Source organism: Aethalodelphis obliquidens, unplaced genomic scaffold, assembly GCF_003676395.1.
Source record: "Aethalodelphis obliquidens isolate GAN/ISIS:26980383/991018 unplaced genomic scaffold, ASM367639v1 scaffold4, whole genome shotgun sequence".
In the NCBI taxonomy this organism is placed as follows: domain Eukaryota; kingdom Metazoa; phylum Chordata; class Mammalia; order Artiodactyla; family Delphinidae; genus Aethalodelphis; species Aethalodelphis obliquidens.
The window spans coordinates 60,370,245-60,382,350 of record NW_020837948.1 but is presented as its reverse complement, the minus strand read 5'-3'; the positions used below and the strand labels follow the sequence as shown (position 1 = coordinate 60,382,350).

General features: G+C 32.9%; 1 protein-coding gene across 5 annotated transcripts in view; it reads left to right on the top strand.

The window, feature by feature from the left end:
* The window catches only part of FCHO2 (FCH and mu domain containing endocytic adaptor 2), a 115,930-nt gene that overhangs the window by 59,547 nt on the left and 44,277 nt on the right, over nt 1–12,106 (top strand). For all 5 annotated transcript variants that reach the window (XM_027100865.1, XM_027100864.1, XM_027100863.1 and 2 more), the window contains 3 exons: nt 1,153–1,197; nt 2,890–2,962; nt 6,064–6,088. In XM_027100865.1, the coding sequence (XP_026956666.1) occupies nt 1,153–1,197; nt 2,890–2,962; nt 6,064–6,088 (143 nt within the window). The remainder of the gene's footprint in view (nt 1–1,152; nt 1,198–2,889; nt 2,963–6,063; nt 6,089–12,106) is intronic.

The following is a 12,106-nucleotide window of genomic DNA, read 5'->3' as shown; positions in this document are numbered from 1 at the left end:
GTTTTCTGACTCTAAGAATTTTTTGGATGGAAGTAGTGAGTGTTTTTTTTTTTTTTAGTCATATGATATATGTCATAAGAATGCCCCAGTAGGGAAGGTATTGCCAGTTAATTGATTAAGACCTTGTTTATCAACTCACATTTATGACTTTTATTCTGTTTATCACTAAATGTTAATCTACTCTTTTTGAATAAAAACTGGAACTGAGGAAGTAAATCTTTGATTTGGGGGTAAGAAGCAGGACACTTTAGCCAATGCTTTAAATGCTCCTACTTAATAGAGAAATTTTTCTTGTTCATTAATGGTTTTCTTTCATAATGGAATGATCAATGAGAACTCTGATCGTGAATTTGCATGTAGTTATAGTTAAGCTTAACATCTCAGAAGGACCAGTAGTGAAATCCTCTATTATCCACTGTTTGGGTTTTTTTAAAATAAATTTATTTATTTATTATTTTTGGCTGCGTTGGGTCTTTGTTGCTGTGTGCGGATTTTCTCTAGTTGTGGCGAGCGGGGGCTACTCTTCATTGCTGTGCACGGGCTTCTCATTGCGGTGGCTTCTCTTGCTGCGGAGCACAGGCCCTAGGCACGCGGGCTCTAGAGCAAAGGCTCAGTAGTTGTGGCACACGGGCTTAGTTGCTCTGCAGCATATGGGATCTTCCCGGACCAGGGCTCAAACCCGTGTCCCCTGCATCGGCAGGCGGATTCTTAACCACTGCACCACCAGGGAAGTCCTTATTATCCACTCATTACTTCAGGCTCTGTTTTTAAATTTCTTGATGTAGCAGGTTGTACCAGTTACCATTTAATAAGGCAGGGCTAAAGTGACCATTTAGTGGAACATACATTTTTAGTCTGATATTTATTGAAAACAGAAACTACATGTTAAATCTGTGTCTCCAGTTCTGTGGTATCATATATAAAGGGTTGTCAGTAAATTGTGTTCATGATATAGGCTAGTCTCGGTCTTTTTTCAGTGTTAGGCTTATTTGATTTTTAAATTATTGCTGATATTTTAATTAACACTATCAGGTAACACTGGAACATGTTTCAGAACAATTAAAAAGATGTAATGGGATCTGATGTGATTGTTTTCTACCAGCTTTTTTTTTTTTTTTTAAACCAGTACTTGTTCATGTTTTTTCTTTTTAGGCCTTATTGAATTTGAAGAATGTGACCCTGCTAGTGCAGTTGAAGGTAAATTGACTAGTTGTAATGTGTGGGAGCTAGCTAATAGCTTCTGTTTACTGAATAGAGGGGCTGCTATCCATTGGTGTTAGCATGTCTATGGAGTGATGTAAAAAATGTGAATGTGGTTTGAAGACCTGCAGATATTAATGTTTACTTAATAAAAATAGGTTTGCCCAAAGGAATATTAGTGTGTTAGAATATAGATTTTTTAAAAGATTAAATATAACATGTATTTGTTTGCAGATATGCATTGAGATTGTTTTCTCCACTGATATCAATCTTTAAACATTCTAATGTCATAAATATGAAACTCATCACTACATATTGATGTATACTGCTTATTCTACAATGGGTAACATTTCAGTAATTAATAAGGTTATGTATTAATGCTTATGTTACTGTCATTCAAAATAGGCGATGATTTGACTTAGAGCAAGGATCCACAACCCTTCCTATTTAAACTGATGTTTTTCATAGTCTGAAACCCAAGAGATGTCTGCAATTTTTGTTATGTTTTATAATGTTACTTTGTGAGCTGCTAGAAATAATTTGAAAGCAGTCTTCTGTTTTTTTCCAAGACCTGTGTGAGAATATGGAGAAATGGTTTGCTGTTGTGTGTAAGGTTATTAACTGAGCAGTCAACGAGCTCTGGGGCCTAGACTTTTTATAATTACCATCTGTATGACTAAGAGCAGTACTTATTTAAGTTCTGTGTACTCAAACTTTAAAAGTTCTTCAGAAGTTTAAAAGAATTTTAAAAGTTCTTTAAAAATGTTTATAATAAATAACACTCTGTGAGAATAAAAATGTATTTATTTTTAAAATATTATAACATGCTTTGCAAATAAATGGTTCAGGGAGTTAGTTTTGCATGAAAGCAAGTACATTATATTAAGACATCTGGATTATAATCCTGGCTGTAGTGTTAACTAGTTGTATAACACTGAGTTAAAAAAACAAAAATAATACTCTGAGTTTCCTCATCTGTAAGGTGAGAGGTTAGCTTAGGTGTACTCTAGTTCTCAAAGAGTTAAGTAGCTAAGCTTTAAGTGCTGAATTCTGTTAACGATTGATAGCATGACTGACATTTAAAAAATAATTTGTCATGCAAGAAGAAGAGGAAGAACTGCCATATTTGGCAAAATAGAGATGGTATTTGTTCCTCATTTATGGTTGGATCCATTTATAACGTTATTTGTATTAGAGATAACATATAGACAAAAGAATGCCGTATTATAAGTTTCCCATGTCGTACTGTTAATGGATCTGTTGTCAACTTTTCATTTAAAACAACACATTTATATTTTGTGACCCTTTATACCGGGAACATGATTTGACCTGCATTTATAACAAAATCTAATATAGTGAATAATGTACTTTCTTTGAAGTCTTAAGATATCTGCAAGTGCTTATTTTGCCTGAGGTGATTTAGGGGAAGAGAGAATTTCACTGATCAAATCAATGTTCTATGTATAACCTTTTGGTGAATAAAAGGCTATATTATATCAACATAAGAAAAATTTAAACAGACTATGACTTATTTAAATATTAGGGTTTAGCAGTTGATACTTTCTTTCATCCAAATTTAGTATCAACAGTTATGAGCAAATTGTGTGTCAAGATACAAGATGCATTCTTAAGTTTAATATATTTATCACGGACAGTTATGTTTCTGTAACAATATACATTTATTTTAAGGTATAAGACCAAGGAAAAGAAAGACTTTTGGTTTACCAGGAATAATTAAAAAGGAAAAGGATACAGAGTCTGTGTAAGTATATTAAATATTGTCAAAATCCTTTCTATGGTTATAAATAATTAAGAATAAGACTATTGTTATGAATTTGAAAAGAAAAAATTCTTTTGGAAATAACCCAAAGTACATATGGCTAAGATGTGAAAAATACAAACTTTTCTAAGAACATTTGCCAGCTCCTCTAGTTTTAGTTAAAAGTGTTAACTTTTCTTATTATTTTAAAATTTCAAGATGAACGCTTTAGCGTTTTGAAATTGAAACTTTAAAGGTACTCTTATAAAGTGATACATGCATATTTTTAAAAATCAAGCAAAAGTACAGAGAGAACTAAAAATTGTTCTAAGTCTTAATAACCTAAGAAAAACACCATGGTCAGCAATTTGATGAAAATCTTTCAAGACAACTCTAACCATATAGTAAATTAGTGATGTATGTGTATATAAATGGAAAATGTCAAGTGGGGGAGAAAAAAGTCCTAACATATTTTAAACATTTATACTAATTCGTCATTTTTAGATGGAAGATGGAGTATAAATGTCATTTACCTTTTTTAAAAAATAAATTGGTATACAAAGAAATATAATTAGCATATAAGAATTAAACTAGTATTAGCTAAGTCAAGTTTTCTGCCTTGGCTATACATTAGAACTACCTGAGAAATTAAATATATCTATGCCAGGCCCTGCTTCAGACCCATTAAATCAGATTCTTGGGGCGGGAGGCCCAGCATAGTTTTTGTTTTGTTCTAAGCAGCCCGTGTGATTCTTAATATACACCTGGGGTTGAGAATCATTGAACTCTGTGATTAACTGGAGACAAATTGGAAATAAAGGAACTTTTCTTTGCTTAATTATTCAACCCATTTAGAATGAAGAGGCACTAATCAAAAGTCTTGAGTGATTTGTTGACCCAGTAACATTGACTGAAAATTTGTTTCAAGTCCCTACTTCTCTAGCATAATCAGCAGAACTCTCACGAGGTTTAATATTTTGATGGCCATTCATATTTTCAACATAAGAGAACAATTTGTGCTTTGGGTGGTCTTGCCTCCTCCTGGTTATACGCTTATCATCTGAGTTTCTTGGAGTTTCTGCCATTCTGAATGTCTGTTTCTTTCCTCCTCCCTAGTTGTATTGATACTTGGTTTAACAAATTAAGACTATTTGCAAAGTGATTTATGCCTATAGCTACTGTCTCTTCTGCAGATGTCTTTTTTGAGCATTGTGAAGAGGGGTATTTTGCTAAGGGAATGGAACCTAATAGCTCTTTTATAACATTGGAAATTGAAGTCTGAACAATTGATTTGTAAGTAAATTTTTAAAATGTAGCCAGTTTATCTGTTAGTGGCTACATTATAAAGAGTTAAGATGTTTTTATAATTGATGGTTTTCACAGCTGTTCATTTAGGGAGCTTATAATATTTTTGTATATTCCATGTTTTTAAAATAGCTTTTCATGATCAGTAATTTCCCAGTATGATCATTAGGGCACTTGGATATTGGAATATTTTAACCAATAAGAATACTAGGTCAGAAAACTAATGCCTAAATCACTGCATCATTATTGCCTTCTTTCAACACTCCCTGGCAGGAAAAATGTTAGAATTCACTTTGCTTGAAATGTCTGAGGTTCTTGGCATGCTTCTTCTCATAGCCTGAAGGTTTTTGAAATGCCAGCAATTGTGGACAAGGGGTCCTGCTCAGAGCTTGGTCTTCCTGGGGCTTCATCTGCAGGTCTCATACTGCGCACTGTGAAGGCAAACAGATGAGTGCTTTACCACAAAGACTGGAGAGTTCTGGCTTAAAGCCAGAGAATAAATGGTTTGGAACTCTTATACTTACTTTTATATTTAAACTTTATCTTTTAAAAAAAGAAGAAAGAAATGTTCAAACATCTTAATTGATTTGATTCTGTACAGGGGTTGAATATTATTACAGTAGCTTTTCTGGATCATTTCCTCAGAGTATGCATAGGTTTTTTTGATATAATATTCCTTATAAGGAAGCTCTTTTTCAAAATTTGCAATTTTAAGTAGCTATAAAGACATGTGGGGTTTGCATTTACCCTGGTGCTCCCATTTGAATTAAGGGCAGAATAGTCATCTCCCTCTTTTTTCATTTTTTCAGTCTATTCCATCCTATACTTAACAAAGTTCTTTAATTTATAGATTTCCCTATATCTGGATTGATAGAGATTACCTGTATCTGGATTGATACAGATTACCTGTTTATCTTATATAATTTAGTATTAATTTAGTATTTTTTATTTTGTTCATTTGGCTCTTAAGGTGTACCTGTTATGTGTGTTTTCAGGCTGTTATTAAAGTGGCAGAATTTGATACTATATGTAATAACTGTCTCAAGCCAAAGAGTATACCTAATCCAATGCCTTTTAAATATGCTAATTTTCGTTTGTGAACTTCTTTTAGAATGTATACATATATATTCCTCTAAGCTTGTTCCTCATGGCTTCAATGCCTTTAATTTTATATATCTAGTGCTTTATTTGGTTAGTTGAGAAGGCTGGTCTTCTTTATGTTTTAGTTTTACATTTAAAATAATAGTTTTCAATAGATTATGTCCAAATTTGTATTTGCTTATCAGTGAAATGATAAAGTATCAGTGCTCAACTGCATATTACATTAGACTAACAACTATTCCAGCTGGAAGTCTAGCTACTCACCTAACATATTTGGAAAAAAGTGGTTTCACTTCTATATATACTAGCTTATGGAAAGTACCTCAAAGGAAATACGTTAAAATTTTTTTTTAACTTTCTCTACCTGAAGGATTAAAAGCCACTAGAAATCATAGGACTGACAGCTTCCTTGACATGACACGTGTATATTCATGGAAAAGAACTATTTTTGAAAGTAGTTTTACAAATATTTATAAGCTGTTTATTTTGTCTTGCAGTATCAGTATAGGGGAATGTCTTTGTTTGAATTTTAAAATCATTTGGTATATTTTAATATTCATGATTTGATTTCTCTAAATATTTTTATAGAGTTTAAATGAAAGTTATGTTTAAATACCAAGGCAAACACTTTTGATATAGTATATTTACCAGATAGTTCTAATAGTTGAATATGTCTGATATTTTGTTTGTTTTAATAGGGAATGCCCTGATGCAGATTCACTTGTAAGTAGATTTTACTTTGGTATAAACAGTTTAGCTATTTTCATTAGGAAATACCCAACATATTTGGGTTGAGTTTGTTTACAAATCTTTCCAAGAAAAATACTAACCATGTTATTAGAAATTCCCTATTAAAATTATTTTACAAATGTATTTTTGGCTTTACATTGCCAGATGCTTTCCTATTAAATAGAAGGTATTTCTAACTACTTTTGAAAAGTGGACATTTTACTATTAAAATTGGAGTGGAGCCATAGCATATTGCTTTTTTCTTGGGAAATATGTCGGATTTCAAACCTGCCAACTTTATTTTAAAATGTGCTCTTACTAATTGATTCTTAGATCTATTAAAATACTACTATAACTGTTCATGTGTTTAAGGGTTGTTTAGGGGACTGTCATTTTAGAAAAAGTAGCAACAACCATGGTTAGTACTTTTCTGTGCTTTTTATTTTGTTTTGTTTTAAAGAAAGTTTGTTTATATTTCTTGTTTAAATATATTTCTTCATATATAATTAAAGAAGACATCAAATGGAGCTCCCTGTGGTTACAGTGAGAGAGTAGATTTACCAAATGATGGAAGTAGTGTGTAGACAGATATGTTTTACAGATTGGTCATTAAACACTGATCATGTTGGTAAGTGTAGTAGAGTCAGGCTGTCTCTTTTATTGTTCTTACTTGTGTAACTATTGTTTCTTTTGACTCCAAAACATTATGGTCTTTTACAGCATATTGGTGTACCAAAATAAAGAACTACATATTTTGTAAAACATTATGTTTTATGTTAATTAAGATAAAACTAGTATTTTTTTTCATATTTCAGCTTTAAAGTAAGAAAATTACTATTCATTAATAAATTTATAGTGCAAATAAGGAAACAGACTTCTGATGAGTTCTAGGCTTAAAATCATCAGTGTTTTTGGAGTTGTAACGTTTACCTTACCACTTGCATGTTTTGATACCCTTGGTTTACTAATTAATGAAAAAGTCAGCAGATGTGTTTGGGATTTACTTTAGTGTTCATCATGCATTTTATTTCTGAATTATTTATAGCATTTATTTGATTGCAGAATTGAATAAAAATTTTAATACTTCATGTTTTATATGCACTCCTTTAAATAAAATATTTAAAATTTTCTCAGTTAATTGATACTATTCTATAATGATCAATATTAAACAATTTTGAACTTCAGCCAGTATTTATCTGGAATTAGAAAAGGACTTTTAAAGAGGACACGAAATTCTACTGCTATATAAGAAATGATTGATAAATTTGACTGTATAGAAATGAAAAACTTACAGAATTAGAAAAAATACACCATAGAAGGAGTTGAATCACTAAATATGGTTGGGCAGAGTGTATTTGCAAGATGTTTAACAAGGGGCTAATTATTTTCCTTTGTAAAGTTTTGATACAAATCAGTTTAAAAGGTAAGCAAGCATCCTAGTAGGAAAAGGGCATTAAGATAAAAACAGGCAATTTTCATAAGAAGAAATAAAAGGTTGTAGTGAATAATCATAAATGTTCAAAATAGTAGCCTAATTCTGATGCAGATTAGAATGAAATTACTATATTCACCTGTCATATTGGCAGAAGTTTTGATACACTCATACTGTTGGTAGGAATGTAAATTGGTATAATCTGTCTTGTGGATAGTTGGCAGTATCTCCCAAATAAGAAATGTATATTCTTTTTGACTCTGCAATCCTGCTGCTAGGGCTTTACTGTTACTGCTATATTCACAAACTTTATGTGTGTGTGTGTATGCTTGACCAAGATATATGCTTATATAGAGGGGGAGGGAGAAAAGGTGGATAGGGATAGATGTTCATTTCAACATTGTCTATGTTAGCAAAAAATTGGAAACACTAAAGCATCCATTAAAATGCAGATTGGTTAAATTATTAAACATTCACTTGATGAAGAAATAGATGTTATAGATCTGGGTTGCTCGTGTCTGTTGAAATGGGAAGAACTTACTAAATAAAAGCAAGTGTGATCTTTTAAGTAATTGTTTTTTAAAATAAATAAATGTGTGTCTATTATATGTATTCTCTTTTTTTAAAAGAATGAGTTACAAGACACTGAATTGTGGTTACCTTTGAGGAGAAGGATTACAGTGGGGTCAGCAGGGAAAGGAGGCTTTCATTTTTTGTTGTTTCCTTTTATTTATGGCCTGTTTATGGCTAGTCTTACTGTTACTTAAACATCAACAGGCTACTTTGGTAGGGAAATTATCCATCATTTTCTGTTCCTTTTTTAAAAAGTCTGTGTATGTAATTTTAAAAAATTATTTTGAGTGACTACATCTTTTGAAAGTTGACCAAGGAAGTGTAAATCGCTCTCTTAGTTTTAACCAATTTCCTCTCTCCAAACTGAGACTGAGAGACATACCATTGATTTGCAAGCTCTATCCCAATATTTTGTTAAAGTTACTACCACCACTATCCACCAAAACTGCCTTTAAGATTGTTGGCTGAAGTTACATGCTCTTTTCTTCTTCTTGTACTGCTTTTGACTTAATGCTTTGCTCCAGCAGTATGGGGCCCTAATATAGAAACCATGGATTGAATGGACAAAGATGTAAACAGGTAATGTGTAAGTTTTTATTAATATCATGAATAGTTCTAGCATTGAAAACCTGGTACAGTGAGAATCATTGCTTTTTTTTTTTTTTTAAACACACACCAAAAAAGCGTTTTATTTTGAAATAATTGTTAATTTACAGAACATTACAGAGATAGTACAGAGCAGTCCCGTATACCTTTCATCTCGTTTCTCTTGATGGTAACATCTTGCAAAACTTTGGTACAGTTTTGTAACTAGGATATTGATACTCATACAGTCAAAATAGAACATTTCCATTAACCAAGGATCTTTTTTTTTTTTTCCTTTCACCTACTTAACCCTCTCCCGGTGCTCAAATCCCTGGAAGTCACTGATCTGTTTATCACCTCTATATGTTTGCCCTTTCCAGAATGTCGTATAAATGGGATCATACAGGATATAGCCTTTTCAGACTGGATTCCTTTACCAGCAATATTAAATATGCATTTAAGATTTATTCATATTGTTGCATGACTTGATGGTTCATTACTTTTTTATCACTGAAGAGTATCCCATTGTATAGATGTATCATAGTTTACTTATCCATTCACTTATTGAAGGATGTTTTGGTTGCTTCTTCTTTTAGGTGATTATGAATAAAGCAGCTTAATAACATTTGTGTGCAGGTTTTTGTGCGAAAATAAGTTTTCAGATCAACTGGGTAAATACCTAGGACTGTGATTGCTGGAAGGATCTTTCATTTTGATTGCTCCTTTTCAGTCACTTTTGTTCTGTTCCGCCCCCTCCCTACACACACACACACACACACACACCTCTGGCAACCACTAATCTTTTCTCGATTTCTATATATTTGTCATTTCAGAAATGTTATTTAAGTGGAATCATACTGTATGTAACCTTTTGAGATTGGCTTTTTTCGCTCAGCACCCTTTTCTAGAGATTATTCCAGGTTGTTGCATACATGAATAGTTCATTCCTTTTTATTGCTGAATAGTATTCCACGATGTAGGTATATCAAAATTTGTTCACCTATTGTGGGACGTTTAGTTGTTTCCAATTTTTGGCTGTTAGAAATAAGTTACTTTGAACAGTTGTGTACAGGTTTTTGTGTGGGCATAAGGTCACTCGCGACACTGGTCACTTTCTTTCTGAAGTCTGTTTTATCTAATAGTAAGGTAGTCACTGTCTTTTATTTTTTAAATTAATGTTTGCATGGTATATTTTTTCTATCATTTTCCTTTCAACCTACCTATGTTGTTATGTTTGAAATGAGTTTTTCACGCGTAGCATATGGCCGGGTCATGTTTTTTTAATTCATTCTGCCAATCTGTCTTTTGTTATACATAGACCATTTATATTTAATGTAATTATTGACATGTTGGGGTTTGTCTGCCATTTAATTTTTTGTTCTCTATTTGTTCCTCTCTCTCTCTTTCCCTCTCAGAATATTGTTTTATTTTTCCTGCCTTTCTGTGGGTTATTTGAACCTTTTTTAGAATTTGATTTATTTATAGGTTTTTTTTTGTTTTTTTGAGTATATAACTTTGTATATCTTTTTAGATAGTTGCTGTGGGTCACTCTCCAGTAACTTCAGATAGTTGTTTATGTTTATTTTGACCAGAGTTTATAGATGTAATCTGCAGGAGGTTGATTCAAAAGCAGTTTATTTGGTCTTACAGAAAACAGCTCAGTATTATTTTAAATTAGTACAACATATAGTATAGTGTACTGTAAACAAATTTAAAAATAGTGTCAGTAGCAGATCCCAGATAGAATCTCTAGGAGAGGGACTTCCCTGGCGGTCCAGTGGTTAAGACACTGTGCTTCCACTGCACGGGGCATGGGTTTGATCCCTGGTCAGGGAACTAATACCCTGCATACTACTTGGCGTGGCCAAAATGAAAAGAACCTCTAGGAGATTAAATATCTGGTATGTTCTAGGGTACCAGGAATAGGAAGAAAGTATTTTGAAAAAAACTTTTTTTATTCTGATTTCTAATGGTTTCTTTATTTTATTTTTTAATTAATTAATTAATTTTTGGCTGCATTGGGTCTTTGTTGCTGTGCGCAGGCTTTCTCTAGTTGTGAGTGGGGGCTACTCTTTGTTGCGGTGCGAGGGCTTCTCACTGAGGTGGCTTCTCTTGTTGTGCAGCACGGGCTCTAGGAGCATGGGCTCAGTAGTTGTGGCACGTGGGCTCAGTAGTTGTGGCTCACGGGCTCTAGAGCACAGGCTCAGTAGTTGTGGCACACAGGCTTAGTTGCTCTGCGGCATGTGGGCTCTTCCCAGACCAGGGCTCAAACCCGTGTCCCCTGCATTGGCAGGCGGATTCTTAAGCACTGCACCACCAGGGAAGTCCCCAGTTTCTTTATTTTTTAAGTATTTTAAAGTATTATTTGCATATTAGTAAGCAGCATATAGAACTCAAAGAAAGTGCTCTACTTCTAGGGTCATAACTACATCACTTGTCATCTTTTTATCTATGGAATCTGTTCTTTACCCTATATTAGATATTTCACTTCTAAACTTTAACCCAGTCTGTTAACTCACTGCTAACTACGTTAGACTGTTTATTCAGCTTGGAAACTATAACTATGTAAACCTTGTGCTGTGCCTGTCAGGTTAGCATTCCTTCATATTTCTCTTGCTGAGCTTTAGCAAGTGATTGGAGGAAGAATGGGAAACTCTAGGAGTAGAATGATACTAGCTGCCCAGTTATATCCAACTGGTACACCCTGTCTTTTCTTGGCAGTTCTTTTTCTCCCCCATTTAAAAAATGTTTTTATTTAGAAATATGTTGTAACCTACAAAGAAATACAAGAATAAAATAGTATAAAGAACACTTGTATACCTTTAACTTTTTACTACATTTGCTTTAACAGTTCCATTCTCCCTGCGTATGTGCATGTGTTTGTGTGTATATTTTTTTCTGATCCATTTGAGCATAAATTTTATATTCTCTTACTTAACCACAAAAGCATTTTTAGAGAAGTGTCCCTTCTGTATCCCTTCTGCTCCACCACCCTTCCTTCTTAGGTAACCAGCTTTATTGTGTTCTGATTTATCTTTGCAGTGTTTTTTGTTTTTAATTTTTTTTCATAAAGATAGCAGATATCTAACGGTTTTTAAATTTCCCCTTCTTTCTTACTTAAAAGGTAGTATACTATATATATTCTTTTGTACTTGGCTTTTTTCAGTTAGCAGTATTTCCTGGAAGTCACTCCATTATCAGTTCATGGAAACTTTTCTCTTTTTTTTTTTTTAAATAGCTGCATAGTACTTCACTTTGTGTATGCACCATAGTTTATTCAGCTATGCTTGGACATTTAGTATTTTCCAATAATTTTGAGTTACAAATAATCTCTGGTGAATAACCTTGTTGCATATGTACTTTTTAATTCTTGGGGGCATATCTTCAGAGTAAATTCCTAGAAAAGGAACTCCTGGGTAGAA